We start from the raw sequence: 27,330 nt of genomic DNA on the forward strand, positions 1-27,330 counted from the left end.
TTTTTTAAATATACATATTTCTTTCTTATTTTTATTTTTTATTATTATGCTTTAAGTTCTGGGGTACATGTACAGAATGTGCAGGTTTGTTACTTAGGTATACACATGCTGTGGAGTATGCTGCACCTATCAACCCATCATCTACATTAGGTATTTCTCCTAATGCTAGCCTTCCCCTAGCCCCTCAGCCCCCGACAGGCACCAGTGTGTGACGTTCCCTTCCCTATGTCCATGTGTTCTCATTGTTCAGAACCCACTTATGAGTGAGAAAATGAGGTCTGTTCTTGTGTTAGTTTGCTGAGAATGATGGTCCTGCAAAGGGCATGAACTTAGCATTTTTTATGGCTGCATAGTATTCTGTGGTGTATATGAGCCACATTTTCTTTATCCAGTCCATTATTGATGAGCATTTGGGTTGGTTCCAAGTCTTTATTATTGTGAACAGTGCCACAATAAACATAGGTGTGCATGTGTCTTCATAGTAGAATGATTTATTATCCTTTGACTATTTTATTATCCTTTGGCTATATAGCCAGTAATGGGATTGCTGGGCCAAATTGTATTTCTACTTTTAGATCTTTGAGAAATTGCCACACTGTCTTCCACAATGGTTGAACTAATTTATACTCCCACCAACAGTGTAAAAGCATTCCTATTCCTGTCCAGCATCTGTTGTTTCCTGGCTTTTTAATGATCACTATTCTAACTGGAGTGATATGGTATCTCAATGTGGTTTTGACTTGTATTTCTCTAATGATCAGTGATGATGAGCTTTTTTTCATGTGTTTGTTGGCAGCATAAGTGTCTTCTTTTGAGAAGTATCTTCATATCCTTCACTCACTTTTTGATGGGGTAACTTTTTTCTTGCTAAAAAAAAAATATATATATATATATTTCTTTAAAAAAAATAAGTTCTGCCAGGCACTGCAGATATTCTACTCAGGACTGTTATCCCAGCTGCTCAAGAGGCTGAAACAGGAAGATTACTTGAGCCCAGGAGTTTGAGGCTTCAGTGAGCTATGATTATGCCATTGCACTAAAGCCTGGATGACAGAGCAAGACCTCATGTTAAAAAAATTTAAATTGGCCGGGCGCGGTGGCTCAAGCCTGTAATCCCAGCACTTTGGGAGGCCAAGGCGGGTGGATCACGAGGTCAAGAGATCGAGACCGTCCTGGTCAACATGGTGAAACCCCCGTCTCTACTAATACAAAAAATTAGCTGGGCACGGTGGCGCGTGCCTGTAATCCCAGCTACTCCAGGAGGCTGAGGCAGGAGAATTGCCTGAACCCAGGAGGCGGAGGTTGCGGTGAGCTGTGATCGCGCCATTGCACTCCAGCCTGGGTAACGAGCGAAACTCCGCCTCAAAAAAAAAAAAAAAAAAAAATTTAAATTAAAATAAATAAATAAAAAATAAATCCTTTTGTTACATGTCTGGAGGAAAGAATTTATACTTCACTCTACAGACTTAAGGCAGTAACTGAGGTTCATAAAATTAGATCTCTCTGTCAATTTGTGATATTGCAAATTGACGGGATTGACGACAACATTCTCCTTAGCTAAGTTTAAGAAGCATGAGGTTGTTAGTAGTCAGCCCCTCACTCCTGGTGCCTGGTTTTCTCTCTCTGCTATATACTATATTGCCCCACTCCTGTTTACTATGTTAGTTAACTAAATCTGCTCCTTTTTCAGGTTCCAAGGAGCCCTACTTACCTATTTTTATCTGCTGCCCTTTGCACACATGGAGGTCCAGACCATGTAATTTAAGAGAGTTTTACATCAAAATTTAATTAACTGAACTTTCTTTATACCTGAAAAAGCAATGCACTTCTTTAAATCCTCCAAGAAAACCCTAAAGGCCCTCACTTGGTCACCTCTTAAAATTGTTCTGTTTATTAACTACTGTTAAGTACATGTGAACAGGGACCATGTTATTTAATATTTAATCATACATCCTTTCCTGTTTTTACCACTATCCTTCTGAACTTATGGTCTTTTCCTACCATTGAGACTACCTTGGGAAAATGCATTCCATCTTCCTAGCACTTGAGTTTACTCATTTGAAATATAATCTTTGTAAGCTAAGGGCTTTGGGGAGTCTGGTTAATGGAGTATAATTTGAAATTTTAAAAATCATATTCATTCATAATTTAAAGTACATTCTGAATGACCAGTTTAGAAATGGAGTAGATTTTAATGGTTTTACAACCCCTAAGCTTTATAAATTTCTATTTTCATTCACCAAAAATATCAAAGTTACTTGTCTGTCTTAAACTCTCAATGTGTATTTACATACATTAGTTAGAAGTACTATGACACAGACTCTGTTCAGAATGTTTGGTCTGTGTATTGTTTTAGAAGATGAAAGTCTTACATTGAGTTTGAATTAAAATGGTAACCACCTGCTTTACTAGTTGTATTTGTATGTATTTATAGTGGTAGAAATTAAATTCTTGCAGAGTTCATCACTATTGTGAGTTGACCCTTTGGGCAGGGTAATTCTTTCAGTAATTCTTTTTTTTTTTTTTTTTCTTATTTCCCACAAATACCATAATTGACCTCTTGTATTGACTAGCAACTGCACAGAATGTCTTTAAAGTAATGAAAGTCTCTCGTGTGCTTTTTAGAAAATGAAGAGTCATGAAGAAATATATAAAAATAGAGTGGATGAAAATATATGTTGTTGTTGTTAGGACATGAAAATTCCTGATGCACTGTCCTAAATATTTTCACCTGAAGTAGTTTCTTCTTACTCATATTGGTTTGTGTTGGGTAATCCTCCTATCTGATCTGGGTCCTCTTTCAGAAGAACATGATACATTTTTTAAAAGTTCTTTAGGGTCCTTTTAAAAAAACTTTTTTTACAAAGTTTTCAAACATTAACCTCCTACAGTAACAAAAATAATTATAATTAAGATATTGCACTATTATTTTGTGTCAAGCACTATATTTGGGTCTTTGAAAACTAGTCTAATTGTCTAATACATTTTACTTGAAAGAATAAAGTAAAATGAATGTGAGATACAATTTATCTCAAGACAGGTCTATATCTTGGCAAGAATTTCCAGCTATATTCTTGCCAATGTTTTTTATCTCCCTTTGTTTTAAATTTAAGGAACATTTACTAACAGCATTTGAACAAATGTGTTTTGAGGGGAAATATAATGCTTAATCTCTTTTTGTACATTACATACATTAGTTCATTTTATCCACACCACATTTCATGGCTTTTGTTATTTCCACTTGCAGGGTAGGTAAATGAAGTCTAGAGAGTTAAATTCAGTTCTCCAAGCTTATTATAAGCTGAAGCTGGGATTCTACCCTGTCTGTCCCCCAAACCCTAAAGTATCTTTAAATTGAACTTACTTCACCATAATATTTGAACAAAATGAACTGTTTGGTTCAGTTAAAGGGGGAAGAAACAAACAGGTAAAGAATGACGCTGCATCTGAACCTAAAGAAGTTGCATATAGTAGATATTTCAGTAAATGGTTAATAATAATGAAAACGTTAATAGTATTAATTCAAACAGGAAAACTTTCAAAGGAATACTCATATCAAGGGGCTTAGATTCTATAGATTCTGTGGGTAATGTGGAAATTGTGAAAAGTTAAAATGATATTTTGAATCTCATTATGAGAAATAGTTTTCTATTCTTCAGGAGAGGTGCAGGCAGGGAATCCCACCTTCAGTTAAAAAGTACATTCCTATACCACTTCATACTCACTTATTACTTATAAAATGGCCATTGGTGGACTCATCTGTACTGCTCAAAATGTTTTTTTTCTGTTTTGTAAATCTGTGCGTTTAAAATAGGTATGATTTTTTCACAAGATATTACTTTATAAATAGAGAAATATACAAATAAAAGTTGGCCAGACAAGGGCCTGAAAAAAATTGAGATTATGAAATGGTGTATGTTTATGTACAAAAAGGTACTAAGCAATATATTTTCTCTCAAAACATTGCTCAAATGCTGTTAGTAAATGTTCTTTAAATTTTTTTTTAAAAGGCAAGGGTATAAAAAATTTGTCAAGAATAGAGCTGGAAATTTTTGCCATGGTACAGACCTATCCTGATATTAAATTATATCTCATTTTCACAAAATATTTAGAGATAGTTATTTTACTTTATTCTTTCAAGTAAATGATATAAGAAATTTAGTTTTCAAGGACCCAAAGACTGGGAAGTCCAGGAGGGCTTGCTGAAAGTGAGTTGCTTGCTCTATTAAAGGATGGACTCATGAAAAATTTGTGTTTTAAGAGAACTGAGTTCCAGAGCAGCCTGTAACTTGGCAAGCTGTCATTTTGACAGATGGAGTGAAAAGCCAGCAGTTAGGAGACTTGGGTTATGCATCCTGTTAGGTGGTGTGCTCAGAAAGCCAACAGCTAATATACCCTCACAGCTGTCTGCCCAGGCATCATTACTGTTTCCTACACAAGTGTGCCATGTACTCTTAGCCTGGTAAAATATAAGATAATTGTTCCAGGCCACAAGGCAGGTTACTACTTGAGCCTTGAAGGAAGAGGGAAAAGAGTAGATAAATGTAGATTTAAGAGCCTTCATCTTTACCTCCAATTTTTTTCCATAAATAACTGAATTATTTTAACCACAACTTATCAATACAAATAATTTGAGAATATTGACACACAGGATTTCAAGGAATTGCTCAATTATTACCTAGTAACTAACAGGCAGTTTGACAGAAAGCATATATTCTAAGACTATGGAGTTAGGAAGGGCATGATTGAAAAGCACAAAATAATAGAACACACTGAAAAAAGAACAAGTTTAGAGTAGACAAAATTAAGTTTTAGTATATCATTTACTACTCCAGCGACCTTAAGAAATTTTCTTGAAGCTTCAGACTCCTTACTGTTAAAGGATTACAATAATGCCCATAGTCAGAATGTACCCAATAACCTACAGCTATTAAGAATAATAAGAAATCTGGAGAGGAAAAATGTAGCATCAATAAAATTAGCAGAATTGTTTATTCCACTCACTATCAGATCCTGACTGGGGAAGAGAAAAAAATTATCCTTCAGTTAGAATCAACCCTTTACAGTTTCCACATAATTTTTAAATCAAATGAGTCACAGAGGATATGACTTCTGTACTTGTCTGTTTTTCAGGAGGAGGAGTTTTTCTTAAATGCAGCTGCCTTGACTCCCCAGTCCTATTTTCCTCCTTACTAAGATGGGGAAAGTTATCCTATTGGTGTGTTACAAGTTATCACGCTGGTTTTGTTTTGGCTTTACTTTCCTGTTTGTTTTGATTGGGTGAGCTAATCTTTTGAAGGCACTAAGCAAGAGAATATTTCGTTCATTCCTCCTTTCCTCTACTCCCAAGAGTGAGAACGTGATCCTGGAGGCAGAATCTGTGCTGTAGACTGCAGTTTGCCCTAGAATAGGCTGTTCGTGGGTCTAACCAACATGTTTAGCTTTCACACAGGAGCCATATTCTCCAGTATCGGCATCATAGGATTAAAGGGAAAACTTCTCTGCGACTGTTAGGGCCTACTTTATTGTTTTATACAAACATACAGGAAGGAGGGCTGTTATCGCTGGCTGCCTCAAACCACCCACAGGGAGATTTTCACACTTGGAAAATATCTTAGTAATATTTTTTCAATAGACTTCAATTATTTATCCTTCATCCAGCCACATTTAGTCAGTACTTACATGTAGTTAACCCCTGTAATAGAGGAGAGAGAAGATTTCCAAGGAGGTAGACCATTAGAGGAACTTTCAATGAAATACACTTGCTTCAATGCCAGTGTTCACCATTGAAGGTGGTGTGTGTGTCTGTCTGCTGGTAAGGATGATGTGATTCAGTGGAATATGAACACGTATGTAAAAGCAACTTGATAAAGGATGTGTCCTGAGGTTTCCGTTGTATTTTACTTTCCACTTTTAAAAGATGTATGTTTATTGATTTAATTATTTTTTGCAGGCCAACTCCACAGGTTGATTGGAACAAAATTGGTGGTAACTTACCAAAGGGGAGAGAAACAAAAGAAAATTATGGCAAGACTTTGAAGATAGAGAATGTCTCCTACCAGGACAAAGGAAATTATCGCTGCACAGCCAGCAATTTCTTGGGAACGGCTACTCACGATTTTCATGTTATAGTAGAAGGTACATTCCCCATGTTGGTCTATTTTTCTGCTTTTCAAAAAAGTAACTTTATACATATAATGGGCCTTGCTTCTAAATCATGTATGTTAAAACAGGTCAACAATTTCAACTTTTAACTGCAGTGTGGGCCCTGAATTATATTATACTTCAATTAAGCAGGTTTGTCATTTACCCTCCAAAATGACACAGAAGGGACAAATGACAAGAAAAGATCTCATGTTAGGGATTAAACACAAACAATTTACATGATTTATTCAAATAGTCATTAAAGCTAGTCTCCTATGTTGTCATAGTGTGATAAATGATTTTCATTGTCATATACATGTACACTTCACAATATGAAACCGTAAAAGCAGCAGTAAGGATTGTGATGAAAGAAAGTATTAAAATGGGCCTGGAAGAAAGCTTACACTTTGCTTCATAATCCCACAATTAACTTGCTGTGCCCTTTGCCATTTATTTCACTCTCTGTACCCAGTCTCTTCACCAAAAAAATGGAGTCAGGCAAATTGTTGTGTTAGCTCTCTACTAGATATAACATTTTTGTAATCCATGTCTTGGGCTCAGATGATAAATTCAGTATGTTACTTACAGGCAAAAAAGAAACGACTGTATGCTATAATATTAATTATCTCAAAAAGTGCAAAACATTATATTCAAGTCATCTTCTCTCTATAAATTCAGAGATACTGATCAATCAAGATTTTGTTGGCATTTGTTACATTTATAGGAATAAGTAAACAAAGATGACATCATTTAAATGTGGAATGTAGTTATTGAGGCTGTGCCTGGTTGGCTGATGTGAAGGTTGTCTAGTCCTCTGAATGTGATTGATACAGATTATTTTCTGTGTATCCAATCACATTGAGCCCTTCTATCTACAGTTTAGTTGACTGTATTGATCAAATTAATGGAATGATTACTGCATTTGTACTTATTTAGTGCAGTGTGAGCTTAATGATTGAAAGGAATTATTCTTTTTAGACTACAATTTAGTGAACTATTGCTCTAGGGCACTCATTAATATTCCAATAAAGTTCACCTCTTAAAGCTTCAGTTTGCACAAGGAACACCTAAGTAATGTCCTGTTGTTTCAATTAAAAGAAAAGAAAAAGGACTCAGACACAAATTCCCCTCCCAAGTAAACGTTAAGATAGTTGATTTATTCACCCATTTGAAATAACACTGTATTTCCAAGCCTTCACCGTAAGGTGTATTAATATTTAAGGTAGGCAGAACCAAAGTTGAGAATTTAATTTTCTTTGACATGACAAAGGCAAAACCTATATAGAAGAAAGCCCAATACTATGCATTAACATCAACATCTGCCAAACAGTAATATATTCCTCTGACATTAAATTATTCATAAAGAAATTCAGAGTAAATGAGTTTGAAAGATTTATTTTATCTATATTTTTAATCGTCATTTGATGTTTCTATGTCATTTGGCTACATCGTGCAACAGGGGTATTTTTCTATAACCCTCTCTTCCCCTCCCCAGCACACACACACCCAGGAACCAGACATATCTAATTGTTAGCTTCTCCTCCAAGTTGCTGACTATTAGAAACCCTTCCAGATGGCTGGAACACAGCTACGGTAGCTGAATATTTTAACAATCTGGCCACATTTTTCTTGACTATAAAACCAAACCTTTCAAAAGAATTGCAAGGGTTGCAAAAAAAGAAATCAAAGATGTAAAATTAATTATGCAATTTAAAATGTTGACTATAGGACTCCAAAGGAATATAGATTTCCTGAACAAATTGTTCTCACTACTCATAAAACAGCTATTAGCACTATTGAGATGTAAATAATGTTTTTATGAGGGACATTCAATCCTCTCTCTTTAGTAAGAAACTATTAAATGTACCTTCAGTTGTATGTTTTTGAAGTTTCTCTTTACCCATGCAAGTGAAAAGCATATTGAGCTTAAGAAGTCTTTATTTCATTTTCTGAAGTGTGGAAGCAGTAAATAAAAACTTGGTTAATCATCTGGATGGATGAGTTCACGTTTATTCCATTTTTTCTGCCTTCCTGCACCCTTTCCTTTTCCTTTTTTGTCCTTTTTTAGAACCCCAAATTAAATAACAAGGATTTGCCATATGGGAAAATAGCAATGCTATTATGTATTTTGAAAATCTACTCCATTCTGAAAATACCCACCGTGCTTAAGTAAAATCATGGATTGGATTGGATTCTTTCTGTATGTGCTATGTCTTTCTTATTACTAAACATAATCAAATCCTGAGAGCTTGTAATTTAGGTTACAACGTCCTAAATATGAAATCAGACTGCACTTCAAATCCTGTAATATGTATGAGCAAAAGCAGCCAGGTTGTCTTGACTAGGTATAACTATATATTCTAGATATCTAGGATATGAATAATTACACATTTAATAAAAAGAGATATATTAGAGTGACATGTGAAACATTCTACATCCAGAAATCAAAATATAATCACAATCACATTTCAATAGGTTATTAAAAATAAGCTCCCACCAATAATTTTTATGTTGTCAACTTTTGAATTATTTAAAGCTTTTGAATTTTAGTTAGTGAAATACGAAAGCACTTATACATAATTATAGATCCATAATATAATTCAAAATGTTTTTGCATTTTCAAATGTTGTTACAAAATCAAATGCAATTAAGTCATTAATATACTTGAGAAATCCTTGTTTTTAAATAACAAATCTATTTCTAAAATGTTGCAATTAAATCCAATTTTTGTTGAACCTAACAATTTTTGATTTATTAAAATATATATTTTAATAGGAACCTGTGATGAAGCAGTTTTACTAAAAATCACCACTGTGTTATATGTTTTATAGGTACCAAGTTTGTTTTGTTTTTTCCCTAGTAATAAACATATCTATTTAGCTTGCTTATTATATAATCCCAATGTTCAGACATTTGCATCTCTATTTCCAGCAACACAATTGTATTTACAATTATGAGAAAATGCATAAAGTTTCAATATAAGCAATTTGCAACCACCATATATCTTAGGATAATAGATGAAAGAATGGGATTCAATGAGGATGGTTTTTTCCTCAGAATTTTTTATTTTAAGGCTCAAGAAGTAGCTGTTTCTGAACAGGACAAGCTTGAAGTCTCTCTCAATATTACATGGTTCAGGACCAGCTTGCTTCTGTAGGAGAACTGGATAAAAAGTATCAAAGTAAATGTTCAAGCAATTATAAAGAAAGCTTATAAAGAAGGGTTAAGGTAAAGTGTAGTGATGAAGCCTAGTGAATGTTCAGAACTTCTTGAGTCAGTTGATAAATATTGGGGGAGCTTGGATTTGGAAGCATAAATTGAGTTGGGCTTCTTTCCTATCTTTGGTACAAATTCATAAGATAACACTGAATTAGAAACAAAATCACATGGCTTCAGAGTCTTAATGTTGCTCATCCATAGCTGCTGTGTATATATCTATGGAATGGCAAGAACAGGAACTGGAGCTTCCTTTGCTGGTGGCCCTGGGCAAGTTAGGCAATTTCTCCAAAGCTCAGCGCCTCTGTCTGTAAGGTGAAAGGGATGGATGAAGTGATAATATGGGACCCCTTTCAGTAATAGTAATATTACTAATAGTCCTATAACTTCATGAATGGTAGTTTTGTAATATAAATATGATATACCATAATGTTCATGTTCATGGAATATTTTTCTCTAACTTACAGATATTTAATTTTATATTAGTTATATGAAAATACCAGAAAAAGTAAGGATATCATCAAAAAATGCAAAATAGGAAAAATAAACCTTCACCTCAGAAAGGAATCAGCAGTTTGTAATTTTAAACCAAGTGTCTAAATATTTACAGGTAGTTCAGCTTATGAATACAGGTATTTAACTTGGAATTTAACAATTAAGTCCACACCCTGTGGAATAATTACAAAGTTAACTTATCTTGCTTGGACTTGAACTTGCCAGGGTTAGTTGTGTACTTTTGTTTCTTCTGGTGAACTTACAGGTATTTTATTTTTGTATAATCCTCTTTTTCCTCCTTTACTTAGAAAAATTTTAATGATATTTTTCATTGTATACATACATGTATCTTTGAAGACTTTTCTTTTTGATGAAAAATGGAAATCAAAATATCTTTGGGGAAATAACCAAACTACACTTGATGGGAGTTGCTACCTGCAGTTCTGTGCAATTTTCTCTGAAATCAAATTATACAAAATATCCACACTTTTATCTAAACCTTTTATTTACTCCTGGCATAACAATATTCATGAAGTTATAAAACATGGCAATAATGTTTGAAGTCAAGTAAGATGCCTCATTTATTTCTGACATACTCTGCAGTATTGTAATATTAGAACATTGGGATAAAGAAAGATACAAGTAATTTTAAGGTACCTTTTGCTCCATTGTTTCAACTGCAGAAAGCTAAACACTGCTTTTGGGATTCTCTTTCTCTCCTCTTACAAAATAAATCTGTAGGAAATAATATTTTTCAAATTGATTATATATATATATGTATGTATATAAATGCTATTAGATCACTAAGACATATTCAAAATAAGCATTAAACATTTTAATTAGTTTTATTTTAAAAATTCTTAAAATATAATTATTGTGTATCCACCTTTTTTAGATGCTATGCTGCAGCTTGAAAATAACCTGTAGTCAGCTCTAAATAAACTCACCATCTGCTTATTCTTCTCTCATTTTTTCCTAGTGGGGTAGCTACTTGCATAGCTAAATAAAGTGGTTGTATATAACTATTTTTAGTATGTTGATTTATTATACATGCTGAGTCCAGAGGAAACACAAACACACAAGTGCACACACACACACACACACACACACACACAGCATACAACACAAAAGCAACTCCCACCTTGCTTTGCAGAAAAAGTTTAGCAAAAAGAGCTACTATGAAACCCTTTGTAGTGTCTGCTCTCTGTCTATGAAACCCTTTGTAGTGTCTGCTCTCTGTCTATGAAACCCTTTGTAGTGTCTGCTTAACAAAATGTTAAGACATACAGGCCTTAACATTTTGGGACTTTTTGACATAGATAACATCTCTCATGAGCTCTTCACTTTATGTCCAGAGCCTCCTCGATGGACAAAGAAGCCTCAGAGTGCTGTGTATAGCACCGGGAGCAATGGCATCTTGTTATGTGAGGCTGAAGGAGAACCTCAACCCACAATCAAGTGGAGAGTCAATGGCTCCCCAATTGACAGTAAGTTTAAAAACGCATTGCAATGCAATGCTGAAGGCCCTGGTTTGATGGGATTAATGACAGTCAGACGTGTGTGTAAAATAAAGCTGGTAAGTGGTTGGATTAGCAGGACAGTTATGACCAGCAGATCAGAAATTGATTCTTTCTAAGCAAATTGGTTGTTGAGACTCAATATTCATGGAAGAGCCATAAATAATGTTTATACTGGTTGGGCCCTTTTATAAGTTATACATAAGAATTAAGATTTTTAATTTATAAAAAGACAATTGAATGAGAAGAAGGATGCATGCAAGGAAAAAAGCCAATTATTGTTCCTCTCCCTGAGAAGAAACAGAACAGTAAACTAGCAGCTGAGGGCACAGGTTGGAATTCAGGACCTCCCTTAGGCTCAGGCAACAGCAACACCTGTCCTGGGCTCTGTCCTTTAAGGGACTTGCTCTGGCCAACCTCTGGTCCTGCTTGTCTCTATGATTTGAAAGCATCCTCAGGGAAAAGGAGGCATGCCAAGCCTGAACCTGGCCCATTACCATTGCTTGGTTCCCTGCCTGTTTACTACCAAGCTCAAGCACAAAGACCTGAAAAGTCCCATGTCCAGTCCACCCTGAGCCCACTCCAGATGAGCTGGGCATGGAAAGACAGGAACAGCTCAGCACTGAGGACCAGCTGTCCCCATTCCACCATGCTCAGCATAGAGCTCCAAGGAGTCCCCAAATCTTCCACTGGAACCCGAGCTCAGATCATTTTAGATGTCCTTGTTCAGGCAGAGTCCCCAAACCTGCCACTGGAACCTAAAGCTCAGATCATTTTGGATGTCCTTGTTCAGGCAGGAGGACAGCACATATTTTATGTACCAATTGCTTAATTAAGAGCAGGTACAATAGTGGCTTCCATTTGTCCTTTTGCTCTGGGGCCTGCACAGGTGTAGTGTGAGTCACTTGGTGGACAACAGACCTGGGGTCCCATTTGGCCTGTGTACCTTCCCAGCTATTTCATCTTGAGCTGTTTTCTGAATCTCCCCAAGCTTGTGTTTTTTAAACTGTGAAATGGAGATAATAGTACTTGGTTGTGATTGAATGAAAAAAATAAAAATGTAGGCAGCTGCCTAGGGCAGTGATTCATCTGTAGAGTATTGTGATGGTTTATAAACTCTGGAGCCAGACTGCCTGTGTTTGCATGCCATTTACTAGCTGTGTGACAGGATGTATTACTGACCCTCTTCGAGCCCGTTTCTTCATCAGTAAATTGGGATGAAACTAGCGCTGACTCACAGGGTTGTTTTGTGGATTAAAGGAAACATCATGCAAAGAATGTTTAGCATGGGGACTACCACAAAAACAGCACCCTGTAAAGTATGGTTGGTTGGTATTGTTTTTCCATCTCAGACACTCAGTAAACCTTACTCCTCATGATTAATGTCTTCAGATTTGATATTTTTGTCCTCATCTCTTTAGGGCACAGAAATGAAAAATAATAATGAGGTTTGGGGTAGACGAAGGGAAATGAAAGCAACTTTTGTTTATAATGAATGTTATAACAAAAGTTACTAAGGTAAGGAACACAGATTCTCCAGAACACAAAATGATAAACTGTTATATTTGGGTGGTATTTAGCTGTTTACAAAAGACATTCACAAATTACTTGGAATCCACAAAATAACTTTATAAAGGAGGTGCTATTTTTCATACTTAATTGATTCATTCATTCAATAATATTTATGGAGTACCCACTATGTGCCAGCACTGGAATTCATAGTTGAGACACACCAGTGAATAAAACGGATGGAATCCTTGCTCTCTTGCCCTTAGACAGATAACCACATGGTTGTGCACTGTGGTGTGGTAAAGTAGAAAATAGCTGGGTAAGGGTAGTACCTGAAAAAGGTTCAGGACCCTAAGTTGCAATCTTATTTTAAGATAATAACAGTAAGGGCCCTTGTGGTAATTTACCTTTGAGTAGAGATCTGAAGGAGGTGAGGAAGTCAGCCATGCAAATAACAGGAAAAGTGCTTTCCAGGTGGAGAAGTGTGTTGAGGAAGAGAAAAGAGGTGAGTGTGGCTGAAGCTGAAGGAGTGTAAGGGCAGCCCTAGGCCACCAAATTCACCAGCAGGGGAAGGGGCCAGAGCTTAGGCAAAGATGAACATCGAAGTAGGGCCTTGGGATTTTATTGAGAATATACTGGGCAACTCTTGGAGGATTTTGAGCAGAAGAGTGACACAATCTAATTTTAAATTTTTACAAGGTATTTTCCTGGCTTCTGAATGGAGAATGGACTGTGTGATTGATTATAGGTAAAAGGCCATCTGAGAGGCTCTGCGCTCAGGGCTACATTTGTGGCAGTCGTGGTTAGCGTCTGGATTTATCTCGAAATAGAGCCAATAGGTTTGTTAATGGATGAGGAGGTCAAGGCTGAAAATAAACTTATGCAAGGCCGCACAGCTGAATAATGCAGACCTCAAACCAAAGCCAGGTTGCTGTAATCCAAGCTCTATGTTCTGTTCACAGCTTTTGGCCATGGCCCTCCTTGCTGCCCTGCAAATAGGTCATAAACATTTATAGACTGGGATATTTGATGGCAAAAGAATTTGAAATCTCTTTGAGCTTATTTTAATTTTAGGAATTATATATCCTTTCCCCAAGTTATTTCAAAATTAAATCAAAATGATTGCTATTATTGATTACAGGCCTAACCCTTTTCACATATTTTGCATCTAATATTTCTGAACCTCATAGCAGCTTGAAAGATAGATTCTATTATTCTCCATTGGCAACGGAGGCTCAGAGAGGTTACATTATTTACTGGAGAATGCAACCCAGAAACATTTAAAACCAGGAACTGAACCCAGGAAGGGTTAACTCCAAAGCTGAAGTTTCTCCCACTTTATTGCATGATTTCTCACTATGTTGACTAACACAATGAGAAAGAATTTCTGAAGTATGTAGGACTAATGTGTTTTACAAAGACTTGGCTTTCTTGAATCCTGGGAGCTTCTGTTAGCCTTTGTCAATAAACAACAATTTCCATACCTATGCCAGCAGGCAGATTTAAGCAATGTTTAATTATTTAAATAAAATATCATTTAAATGGTCTAATTTCTTCCTTTTGTAATGCAGTATTAATTCAGAGCCATGCATGGATCAAATGGGATAAGAACTAAATGGGAGGATGGGGTTACCTCTGAAAGACTTAGGACTCTGAGGGAGGTGTAGAAGTGAAGAATGGGATCAGAGATTCAGTGCTTTGCAACATTTTTAAAGAGTTTAGCCTTAAAAAACTTGGAAGAGATACTTGTCTTGCTAATTTGCAAGAGATAAGTGATAAATTGTTCAGCAGGATTGTATTAGTTTTCTAGCATTGCTCTAACAAATTAAATTAGCATGAACTTAGTGGCTTAAAAGAGTATATATATGCTACTTTACATTTCTGTAATATTCCAACATGAGTCTTGGCTAAAATCAAGGTGTCAACAGTGTCATGTCCTGGAAATGCTTGGAGAGCATTCCTTTCTTTGCCTTTTCCAGCTTCTCCAGGCTGCCCACGTTACCTGGTTCCCTTCTGCCATCTTTAAAGCCAGCTACATTACATCCCTCTGACCATCCTTCCATGGTCACATTTCTCTCTGGCCACAGCTAAGAAAGGCCTTCTGATTTTCAGGATATTTGAGATTACATTGAGCCCACTTGGGAAATCCAGGAATAGGAAATAATTTTCCTACCTCAATGTCCTTAAGCTAAATCACATCTGCAAGTACCTTTTTTCCATGTGAGGTAACATAGTCATACATTCTGGGACTTAGAATGTGGACATCTTTCAGGGGCTATTGCTTGCCTACTTATAGAGGCCTTTCAAGAATAAAGGTTGCCCATCCTAGCATTCTAAGTCATTCCAACAAGTATTTACTGACTGGCTTTTCTGTGGTAGCTGCCCTTTGGGCACTGGGGATACACTGCACAACCTCACAGTGAGGTCCTGCCCTCAGAGAGCTCACAGTCAAGTGAAAAAAATATTCATTTATGACTCCCAGGCAGAAAAAGATGTATAAGTCTTTTAATATTTGATATTCATGTTTCCTGGAACCTAAAACTTAGTATAATTATCTTGTGGAGACACAATCAGAAAAACAAAATTAGATTGATTAGTGATCTTGTAATGTTCTTTGAACTAAAAAATTTTGCATTTGTCCCCCTCCCATGATATTTCCAGCTAATATGTTTCCCTTCCCACTACATTTTTTTAATAGTATCATAGCAAGGGCAGGGCTTTTAGAGTTAAAAAAAGTGGCCAAATACTGTGGGATGTGTCATTCAACTTCTCTGCAGTCCAGTCCCCTCATCTTTAAAATGGTCATGTAAATGCTGATCCATCAAGTTCTGAGCAGTGTCAGTGAGATAATGCATGTGCCACATCCAGTAGAGTTTTTGGTCCTTAACAAATGCATCAGAAATGTTAGGTACCCTCTTTTTTTCTTTTTCTGAGACAGAGTCTCACTTTGTCACCCAGGCTGGGGTGTGGTGGTGTGATCTCAGCTCACTGCAACCTCTACCTCCTGGGTTCAAGCAATTCTCCTGCCTCAGCCTCCTGAGTAGCTAGAATTACAGGAGCGTGCCACCATACCTGGCTGATTTTTGTGTTTTTAGCAGAGACAGGGTTTTGACCTGTTGGTCAGGCTGGTCTCGAACTCTTGACCTCAAGTGACCCACCCACCTCAGCCTCCCAAAGTGCTGGGATTACGGGTATGAGCCACCATGCCCAGCCTCAGAGTAGGTATTCTTATTTCCAAAAGATATTTCTAGAATTATACTTGGATCAGGAGTGGGGAAGGTTTTATTGCCCAAAAGTAAAAAATCTAGCCCTTTTTCTCAAGAAGAGTTTCATTTCTTACTGGGAAAATGAAATATGCAAGCAATGTAAGTGAAATGACTAAATAGTGAAGCAACACACATGAAATGAATGGTGCAGATCAGAAAACTGGAGAAAGGCAAAGAAATGAAATGGGAACAAAAGTGTCAAGGGGGAAAATAGCAGCCAGTATTGATGGCTTGGGGGATCATTATGTGTTGACCAGGTGATTTGTGCCGGGCAGCATCAGTATCTAAATTCAGAAGAGTAACAACAATGTCACTTTATCATTGGTCGAATGCCAAATGGATAATCTGGAATAGTACTATGAGTATAGTTATGGAAAGTCTGTGAGCTTTAGATAAGCAGATATTTTGCTGATAAATATTGACTTGAAAGAGGATTGAAAATTTAAATGGATCAGGAAAGAGAAGTCCATAGTTGACCTTCAAAAAGCCTAAAGAATTGGCTTCATTGAACTATTAGTAACCATAAACTGGTTTTAAAATATAAATACTGTGTGACATGTTTAATAAATGGTATATAAATATTTTATGTCTGTTCTTTATCAAACTGGCATTCTTTAATCTCTTTCAGATCATCCATTTGCTGGTGATGTTGTCTTCCCCAGGGAAATCAGTTTTACCAACCTACAACCGAATCATACTGCTGTGTACCAGTGCGAAGCCTCAAATGTCCACGGAACTATCCTTGCCAACGCCAATATCAATATTGTGGGTGAGTGTGCCTCGGAGCTGACTTAACCTGCTATTTTCCTAAGGAACATGATCAAGGTCATGTTCAGAAATACCAGTTGAACTCCTGACACATAATATATGGGGCGAAAAAATCAAAGCACTTTTCACCATACATTTGGGTTTTAGACTTCACACTGCAATTATACTTTCAAAAATGCATCGAATTGGGATAGTTTTATAATTCAAGACAGACACCATAATATTCAGCTGTTTTCTATTCTTGTTAATATGAATAGGACATAGAAAAATTTAGTTTGTACACCTTTCTTCCATGAAAGTTTAAAACTGTATCTATGTTATTTTCAAATAGATGTCCGTCCATTGATACAAACTGAAGATGAAGAAAATTATGCTACAGTGGTTGGCTACAGTGCTTTCTTACATTGCGAGTTCTTTGCTTCACCTGAGGCAATCGTGTCCTGGTAAGCCAGCAGCACGCACAGTATTCTTAAGAGAATGTCAGTTGTCGATTTGACCTTGTTTCTTCATCCCTTTTTTTTTTTTTTTTTTCTTTTTGAGACGGAGTTTCGATCTTGTTACCCAGGCTGGAGTGCAATGGCACGATCTCGGCTCACCGCAACCTCCGCCTCCTGGGTTCAGGCAATTCTCCTGCCTCAGCCTCCCGAGTAGCTGGGACTACAGGCGCACGCCACCATGCCCAGCTAATTTTTTGTATTAGTAGAGACGGGGTTTCACCATGTTGACCAGGATGGTCTTGATCTCTTGACCTCATGATCTACCCGCCTCGGCCTCCCAAAGTGCTGGGATTACAGGCTTGAGCCACCACGCCTGGCCTCTTCATCCCTTATTTGACAGGCTGCATTGTGTCTATATTGTTACATGTACCCAGTGCCTCTGAGACATAAGGTAACAAACTTACCTCTCAGGAAATTACCTCTTCTGAAAACATTGGCTAGGTTTCTAAAATTTTCTTACACAGAGACATACAGAGAGCCACTTGTGTTCATAAAGAAAAGTAGAGAACTGAAGAGATTACAGAGACAATTTTAAAGGTAGAATTGGTTTTTCAATAATACCACAAGGCCATATTTAACTCTATTGTTGTTGTTTTGGGATTATCTAAATAATTATCTAAGCTTACATTTAATTTCAAGTACATATGCTTCAGACTTTTCCAGCATTCATTTTGATTTTAATTTCCATATATTAATTGGTATCATAAGTTCAAATATATTGTCAATATGGATCTACCTTATTAGTTACTCTACTGAAAACGCTTGGTTAAATAGTTCTTGAATAATGTTGTCATTGCTCTGTAGGGCAGGGTAAGATGAGTTACCCCAGGTCATACATTTATAGGGTCAGATATTGTCTTTATTTATTTTAAATCATGGTACGTATTTTGTTCATCATCGTTTTTTTTTGCATTATTTTGATTTTTGAAAACACTCCATTGAAATATTATTTACCATGCCTACTGAGATGTTTGGTACCCCATTAAATTTTGTATCTGAGGCAAGCCTCTCACTTACCTCAACCTGGTCCCTGTCCTGTGAACCTGCATGGACAGCATCCACAGTTTATCCTTTGTGGGTTTTTTTTGTTTGTTTTTTTTGTTTTTTGACTCAAGCAGTAACTTACTGTGAAATGTACAGGGTAAATCAAGCTGTGGCAGCAAATGCTTGGAAATGGATGAATGTAGGAGGAAATAACTCTGGGTTTGATAGGATAAATGTAATCCATGTCCACAGGACAGGCAAGACTTCCTGGCTTATAATATTTCTGAATGACCAGTGTTCTCCCAGGACAGCAGGAGGTTTGGAAGGTTCATTATCGCTTTCAATTACTAGCTTTCTTGTTTAGTACCCTGGAGCAATCATTAAGTAAAGAGTTCACCATCAATAAGCCAGAAAATATTTATTAAGCTCTGAAGACACATGCAAACAGTGCTGGTAGCTATGAGAAATACAGCAGAAGCACGGAGCATGGATTTATATTTTCTCTAGCCACAGTCTATTTGGGTAGGTAAGATATACATTCATAGTCCCTTTTGAGAAAATTATGAAACCCAATGGAACATTTCATGATTTGCTAAGCTCTTGAAAAGGGGATTAGCCTGAGTGACGTCATCAACTAGTGTTGAAAAGAGTATGCAATTTTGTCCCACCTCAAATGGATGTGCTTTCTCTGTTCATAGGCAGAAGGTGGAAGAAGCGAAACCCCTGGAGGGCAAGCGGTATCATATCTACGAAAATGGCACATTGCAGATCAACAGAACCACCGAAGAAGACGCTGGGTCATACTCATGTTGGGTAGAAAATTCTATAGGAAAAACTGCAGTCACAGCCAATTTGGATATTAGAAGTATTTTTATTTCACTGTTACTTTGCATGAATTGTCGCATGGGTTCAGTCTGTCTTCATTTGCCCAAATGGAATAATACAATTTAAGTTGGACTACCTGATAAAGTTCTTTGAGCCATTTTTCAAAATTCCTAGATTGGGTTTCATCTAAAAGATCATTGCAAGAATTACAGGATATGCCAATGATATGTGCACAGCTTCATTCTATTTTAAGAGGAAGCCAGGTGTCCTTAGTGACAGATGGCTGTAAATATTTAAAAATTACCTATTAACCATACTACATCATACCTCTGTAACTATATTTTATTTCAAAAGCCAACTCAAGGTAATGTTACCAATAATTAAGTTTTTGGGCTAAAGATTTCACAAACTCATAACTTCATAATGACTGAGGCATGACAGAATGAGGAGGATTTTTTATCCTCTTCTTGAGTCATAAACAGCTTTGTATTATTCTTTCTCACTTCAGGGCACAGTCCTGGGAGCTGTTAATAGTTTACTGGGCTTCACTGATATTTTGATTTTAATATTGCTCAAAGAATCCTCAAGAAAACACAAACTACAGAAAGGTCCTTCAGTAATAATAGGGAGCATTTTTGTTTCTTGTGTCATGTCAATATCCCAGCCTGTTTCTCACTTCCACCTAAATAAGGGAGAGCATGCTTGTTGGCTCATCTGTTTTCACTGATGCCCTTTTTCCTCATACCTGTTCTGCTTATGTATCCACTGATGTCTTGACATTTCCTTCCCTCTCTTTTCCCATATACATCCTTCCTTTAATCTTTTTTCATCCTTTTCTTATTTTTAGTATCTGTCTCTTTCAGTGCCCTAAGTAAATCAATGTGCCAACCCCACAGACTATATTTTTAAAGCACTCAAATACTCTCCTGCAACATTTACTTATCTCTGATGTCTTCTACATTTTCAAATGTCACGTACACTTTTCAAGATGCCCTCATGAAGTCACTGAAGATGATGATAATTGTTTTTGTACTTCAAAAAGTAAACCTATATGAAGGTTAAGCAACTCAGCTAGGTGTAAGGGGCGTGAAGCCTCGAATCTAAGTGGAACCTTGCATTCCTATTGTCCAACACAGTGCTTGGCCCAAAGTGGACCTCGAAATGGCTAGTGGCCAGAGAGATGGATAAGTTTACAACCTTTCAATATGCTGTAGTGTCTATTTTATATGTAAAGAACACATACAAATCATATCAATGAAGAATGAAGAATTAAGGATATTTTTACATGTACAAAAGGCATGTTGAGAATGGAGTTAAGTGAGAGCCTATATAGTATAGTGATTGAAAGCATGAGTTTTAGTCTCAGGCAGATTTGGGTTCAAATCATGGTTCAGCTCCTTACTAGTTAGGAAACCATGGTCTTATGGTTTAATTTCATTTTAGCCTTGAATTATCTTCTCTGTAAGGTGGGAGTATTAATATTCTGAAGTTGTTATAATTTTAAAATGCCACAATGAATATGTATTACTTAGCAGAGTCCTGATAGAGAGGTACTTATTAAACTGTATCTATTATTATTAAATGAATTTCTGGCTTTAAATTTAGAATTAGGAGTAGAATAGAATATCAAATAATTCACTTAAAATTAATTCAATAATAGTCTCTTCAAGTTTTGTGCCTGGGATAACAATTAATTTTATTAACCCTTTTCGTTTTTAACCAGTTCCTTGAGAAAAATGTATATGGCAAATATCAGAGTATAATTATGGAATTGGAGGTCAGCTCATGCAGTTGGTCTCTGAGAGGTCCCCAAAATGCCAAATGCCACATTAAAAGTATACCTACTTTTAATATAGCCTTAAAGAGTAAGGATTGCATGTTTTGAAACAATCATAATGAAGCAAACATTTTTTAAAGCAGCCATAAACCAATCTTTGAGTTTCATAATGTTGATAACTAGAAATTTATTTTTGTTTCAAACTATCACTCCCTGTAATTTGTTCAACAGGAGATTTAATGATATGTATCAAGTGCCTATAGTGTACAGGCTCCCTTCTAGGCTCTGGGGATAGCGTAGTGTTACAAAACAGGCACAGGTTCTACCTTCCCGGGGCTTACCTTCTAGTTCCCCACCTTCATGTTGATAGTTCGTCCATGCATGGGCTTAAACATTTACCCTCAGGTTTCTGAATTAATAATAAACATGCTAATAGAAAATCAACTGTCTTTCCCTTTTTTCTTTACGGTACTTTGATTACATATCCAGAAGCACTTGAAGGAGAAATTATGTTATTTTCAACTTCTAGAGACACTTGTTTGCTCATACTTTGCTTACTCCCTTGCCCAATAAATAATGAGAGAAATTACTAAACTATTAATTGATATTTCCACTTAAAATTTGTCAAATGTCCAAGGCTGGATAGAAAGAAACTAATAATTATATATACTGTTAGGAAATTGCAGTGGGACAAACCCTGCATGAGGATTGGACTGTTATGGTGACAATTTGGTTACTTAAATTGCAGGCACTTAATAACAAAGTAAGCTATGCTTAGTTCTAACTAGTCTCTTTGTTTGGTAAAAACAGATGCTACAAAACTTAGAGTTTCTCCCAAGAATCCTCGAATCCCCAAATTGCATATGCTTGAATTACATTGTGAGAGCAAATGTGACGCACATTTGAAACACAGTTTGAAATTGTCCTGGAGTAAAAATGGAGAAGCCTTTGAAATTAATGGTACAGAAGATGGCAGGTAGGTAAACTATTATAATATGTCATAATATTTGCTTTGGGTGAACACCTTGCATTTGAAAAACAAAAGTTCTATGTCAGGCATTGTGGCTCACACTCGTAATCCAGTACTTTGGGAGACTGAGGCCAGTAAATCACTTGAGGTCAGGAGTTCAAGGCTAGCCTAACCAACATGGTGAAACCCCATCACTACTAAAAATACAAAAATTATCTAGGCATGGTGGTGCACACCTGTAATTCCAGCTACTCAAGAGGATGAGGCATGAGAATTGCTTGAACCCAGGAGGCAGAGGTTGCAGTGAGCCGAGATCGCAACACTGCACTCCAGCCTGGGAGGCAGAGTAAAACTCTGTCTCAAAATAAATAGATAAATTTTGAAAGTATTCATACTGAAATAAAAACAAAAACTGAGTAATATTTCTGTCTTCAAGTCACTTCACTCTCCTATCGTATATTTATCATCTTGTTTTTGCTACTGACTTTTCATGTAACGTGTGCCATTCTGTTAGTGTGTGAAATAGAAACCACTCTAAATAACTGAGAAAGAATTGCATGGGCTTGGATTCTTGCAAAAAAAGACTGGAGGAGCTAGGCCTAGAAGAAGCTGCATACTAATCCACTAGGTTCTTGATCACACAGCACTGCAGCAGCAATTCAGGTGTCTGGAAACTGCAGCCATCTTCATGGCCACCTTACCTTATTGGCACTACTCGTGAGTCCTGCCACTGCCCACTCTCATGTCTGCCAGAACCACTATCTATCTGCTCCCACTGGCCCTGAGAAGATGGCACCCATTTTCCTTCTACTTTCCAATCTCACATGATTTTATTTAACTCACCAGCAAAACCTAAATCAAACTCTGTATAGAGAATATGGACAAAATATAAAATAGAATACATAGAAGAAAGTGTGAATGGATGCTTAGTAGCCCTAGGCAATATTAAGTACATCAAATAAATAAAAAGTCAGCATTTGCTGAATGTCTGCTCTCTTTTGAAAATACGTGAAAGTCAGCTTTGTATCCTTTTGCATTGTTACCAAGGAAGGGTTATAACTTAACCATCTTGGAGCCAAATCTCACCTATTGTTAGTTTTGTAATTTATTGCTCTATAAAAGTAAATCTGAAAGTTTTTAAATAGGACGTATGTGCTTGCATGAGACAGCAAGATGACCTCTGAAGCTCAATGGCTTAGATTCAAATCTCAGGTGAGGCCAGGCACAGTTGCTCACACCTGTAATCCCTGCACTTTGGGAGGCCAAGGAGGGCAGATTGCCAGAGGTCAGGAATCTGAGGTCAGAAGTTCCAGACTAGCCTGACCAACATGGAGAAATCCCATCTCTACTAAACATACAAAAAATTAGCTGAGCGTAGTGGCACATGCCTGTAATCCCAGCTACTCAGGAGGCTAAAGCCAGAGAATTGCTTGAACCGGAAGGTGGAGTTTGCAGTAGAGCCAAGATCAAGCTATTGTACTCCAGCCTGGGCAACAAAAGTGAAACTCCATCTCAAAAAAAAAAAAAAATCAGCTCAGTCACTTATTAGATCTTTGACCTTAGACAAGACAAGCTGCTTAACTCTGTGCCTTAGTTTTAAATTCCATAACAGTTTGAATTAAAAGTATTAAAAAGGTACGTTCATTATAAGGTTAACAATACTGAGCACTTAGAAAACATTAACATATAGAGCACTTAGAAAAAACTAAGTTCACAGTCCATTTTTGCTCTTGTGGTTTGTACTACTCATTTCTTCATTCTTTTTTTCCCCCTTACGACAATTATTTTTAAATTTTTGTTTTTCTTTATATCTTCGTAAAAAAGACAGGATACATGAGCAGAATGTACAGGTTTGTCACATAGGTATACGTGTGTCATGGTGGTTTGCTGCACCTATTTACCTGTCCTCTAAGTTCCCTCCCCTAAAACTCCCAAACTCTAAAGGCCCTGGTATGTGTTATTCCCCTCTCCATGTCCATGTACTCTCATTGTTCATCTCCCACTTATGAGTGAGAACATGAGGTGTTTAGTTTTCTGTTCCTGTGTTAGTTTGCTGAGGATGATGGTTTTTAGCTTCATCCACGTCCCTGCAAAGAACATGATCTCATTCCTTTTTATGACTGCATAGTATTCCATGGTGTATACGTACCACGTTTTCTTTATCCAGTCTATCACTGACGGACATTTGGGTCAGTTTCATGTCTTTACTATTGTAAATAGTGCTGCAATAAATATATCTGTGCATGTGTCTTTAGAGGAGAATGTTATGTATTCCTTTGGGTATATACCCAGTAATGGGATTGCTGGGTCAAATGGTATTTCTGGTTCTAGATCCTTGAGGAATTGCCACATTGTCTTCAATGGTTGAACTAATTTACATTCCCACCAACAGTGTAAAAGCATTTCTATTCCTCCACAGTCTCACCAGCATCAATTATTTCTTGACTTTTTAATAATCGCCATTCTGACTGGCACAAGATGGTATCTCATTGTGGTTTTTATTTGCATTTCTCTGATGATCAGAGATGTTGAGTTTTTTTTCATGTATTTGTTGGCCACATAAATGTCTTCTTTTGAGAAGTGTCTGTTCATATCCTTTGCCAACTTTTTGATGGGGTTGTTTTATTTTTTCTTGTAAATTTGTTTAAGTTCCTTGTAAATAATGAATATTAGACCTTTGTCAGATAGGTAAATGGTAAAAATTTTCTGTAGGTTGCCTATTCTGTCTGATGATAGTTTCTTTTGCTGTGCAGAAGCTCTTTAGTTTAATTAGATCCCATTTGTCAATTCTGGTTTTTGTTGCAATTGCTTTTGGCATTTTCTTCATGAAATCTTTGCTCTTGCCTATGTACTGAACCATATTGCCTAGGTTCTCTTCTAGGGTTTTCGTGGTTTTGGGTTTTACATTTAAGTCTTTAATTCATCTTAATTGTTGTATAAGGTGTTAGGAAGGGGTCCAGTTTCAGTTTTCTGTATATGGATAGTCAGTTTTCCTAGCACCATTTGTTGAACAGGAGATCCTCTCCCCATCGCTTGCATTAGTCAGTTTTGTCAAAGATCAGACGGTTGTAGATGTGTAGTATTATTTTTGAGGTCTCTGTTCTGCTCCATTGGTCTATATGTCTGTTTTGATACAAGTACCATGCTGTTTTGGTTACTATAGCCTTGTAGTATAGTTTGAAGTCAGGTAGCATGATGCCTCCAGCTTTGTTCTTTTGGCTTAGGATTGTTTTGGCTATACGGGGTCTTCTTTGATTCCATATGAAATTTAAAGTATGTTTTTCCCAATTCCATGAAGAATGTCAATGGTAGTTTGATGGGAATAGCATTTAATCTATAAATCATTTTGGGCAGTATGGCCATTTTCATGGTATTAATTCTTCATATCAATGAGAATGGAATGTTTTTCCATTTGCTTGTGTCCTCTCTTGTTTCCTTGAGCAGTGATTTGTAGTTAGGCTTAAAGAGGTCTTTTTCATCCCTGTTAGCTGTATTCTTAGGTATTTTATTCTCATTGTAGCAGTTGTGAATGGGAGTTCATTCATGATTTGGCTCTCTGCTGGTCTATTTCTGGTATAAAGGAATGGTTGTGATTTATGCACAATTGATTTTGTATCCTGAGACTTTGCTGAAGTTGCTTATCAGTTCAAGGAGTTTTGGGGCTGCAAAGATGGGTTTTTTTTTTTTTTTTTTTTTTTTGAGACAGAGTCTCACTCCATCACCAGACACCAGGCTGGAGTGCAGTGGCATGACCTCAGCTCACTGAAACCTCCGCCTCCCGGGTTCAAGCAATTCTCCTGCCTCAGCCTCCCTAGTAGCTGGGACTACAGGCACGCACCAACACACCCAGCTAATTTTTTTCTATTTTTAGTAGAGACAGGGTTTCACCATGTTGACCAGGATGGTCTCGATCTCTTGACCTCGTGATCCGCCCGCCTCGGCCTCCCAAAGTGCTGGGATTACAGGTGTGAGCCACCACGCCTGGCCCCCAGGGTTTTCTAAATATAAAATTATGTCATCTGCAAACAGAGACAATTTGACTTCCTCTCTTCCTATTTGAATACGCTTTATTTTTTTCTCTTGCCACATTGCCCTGGACAGAACCTTCAATACTATGTTGAACAGGAGTGGTAAGAGAAGGCGTCCTTGTCTTGTACTGGTTTTCAAAGGGAATGCTTCCAGCTTTTGCCCATTCAATATGATATTGGCTGTGGGTTTGTCATAAATATTTCTTATTAATTTGATATGTGTTCCATCAATAACTAGTTAATTGAGAGTTTTTAACATGAAGGGATGTTAAATTTATCAAAGGCATCTATTGAGATAATCATGTGGTTTTTGTCTTTGGTTCTGTCTGTGTGATGGATTACATTTATTGATTTGCACATATTGAACTAGCCTTGTATTCCAGAGATGAAGCCGATTTGATCATAGTGAGTAAGTTTTTTGATGTGCTGCCAGATTCAGTTTTCCAGTATTTTGTTGAGGATTTTCATATCAATGTTCTTCAGGAATATTGGCCTGAAGTTTTCTTCTTTTGTTTTGTCTCTTCCTGGTTTTGGTATCAGGATGATACTGGCTTCATAAAATGAGTTAGGGAGGAGTTCCTCCTTTTCAATTGTTTGGTATAGTTTCAGAAGGAATGGTACCAGCTCCTCTTTGTACTTCTGGTAGAATTTGGCTATGAATCCATCTGGTCCTGGGCTTTATTGGCTGGGAGACTATTAATTGCTGCCTCAATTTCAGAACTTGCTATTGGTCTATTCAGGGATTCAACTTCTTCCTGGTTTAGTATTCAGAGAATGTGTGTGTCCAGGAATTTATCCATTTCTTCTAGATTTTCTAGTTTATTTACATAGAGGTGTTGATAGTATTCTTTGACAGTAGTTTGTATTTTTGTGGGGTCAGTGGTGATGTCCCCTTTATCATATTTTATTGTGTCTATTTGATTCTTCTCCCTTTTCTTCCTCATTAATCTAGCTAGTTGTCTATTTTATTAATTTTTTCAAAAAAAAAAAGCTCCTCAATTCATTGATGTTTTTGGAGGGCTTTTCATGTCACTAACTCCTTCAATTCTGCTCTGATTTTAGTTATTTCTTGTCTTCTGCTAGCTCTTAGATTAGTTTGCTTTGGCCTCTCTGGCTCTTTTAATTGTGATGTTAGCATGTGGATTTGAGATCTTTCAAGCTTTCTAATGTGGCCATTTCATGCTACAAATTTCTCTCTTAACATTGCTTTTTCTGTGTCCCACAGACTCAGTGTACTTTGTGTTTTTGTTGTCATTGGTTTCAAAAAACTTCTTAATTTCCACCTTAATTTCATTATTTACCCAGGAGTCATTCAGGAGCAAGTGTGTCAATTT

At 36.8% G+C, this 27,330-nt stretch overlaps 1 protein-coding gene across 9 annotated transcripts in view; it reads left to right on the forward strand.

Moving 5' to 3' along the window:
- LOC105734295 (neural cell adhesion molecule L1-like protein) overlaps window positions 1-27,330 on the forward strand; it is a 204,659-nt gene that overhangs the window by 141,125 nt on the left and 36,204 nt on the right. For all 9 annotated transcript variants that reach the window (XM_064361927.1, XM_064361918.1, XM_064361922.1 and 6 more), the window contains 6 exons: window positions 5,954-6,138; window positions 11,211-11,342; window positions 16,776-16,916; window positions 17,247-17,358; window positions 19,095-19,261; window positions 21,809-21,974. In XM_064361927.1, coding sequence (XP_064217997.1) covers window positions 5,954-6,138; window positions 11,211-11,342; window positions 16,776-16,916; window positions 17,247-17,358; window positions 19,095-19,261; window positions 21,809-21,974 — 903 coding nt within the window. The remainder of the gene's footprint in view (window positions 1-5,953; window positions 6,139-11,210; window positions 11,343-16,775; window positions 16,917-17,246; window positions 17,359-19,094; window positions 19,262-21,808; window positions 21,975-27,330) is intronic.

Source organism: Aotus nancymaae, unplaced genomic scaffold, assembly GCF_030222135.1.
Source record: "Aotus nancymaae isolate 86718 unplaced genomic scaffold, 86718_ANA_hifiasm-v0.15.2.pri h1tg000046l, whole genome shotgun sequence".
NCBI lineage: Eukaryota > Metazoa > Chordata > Mammalia > Primates > Aotidae > Aotus > Aotus nancymaae.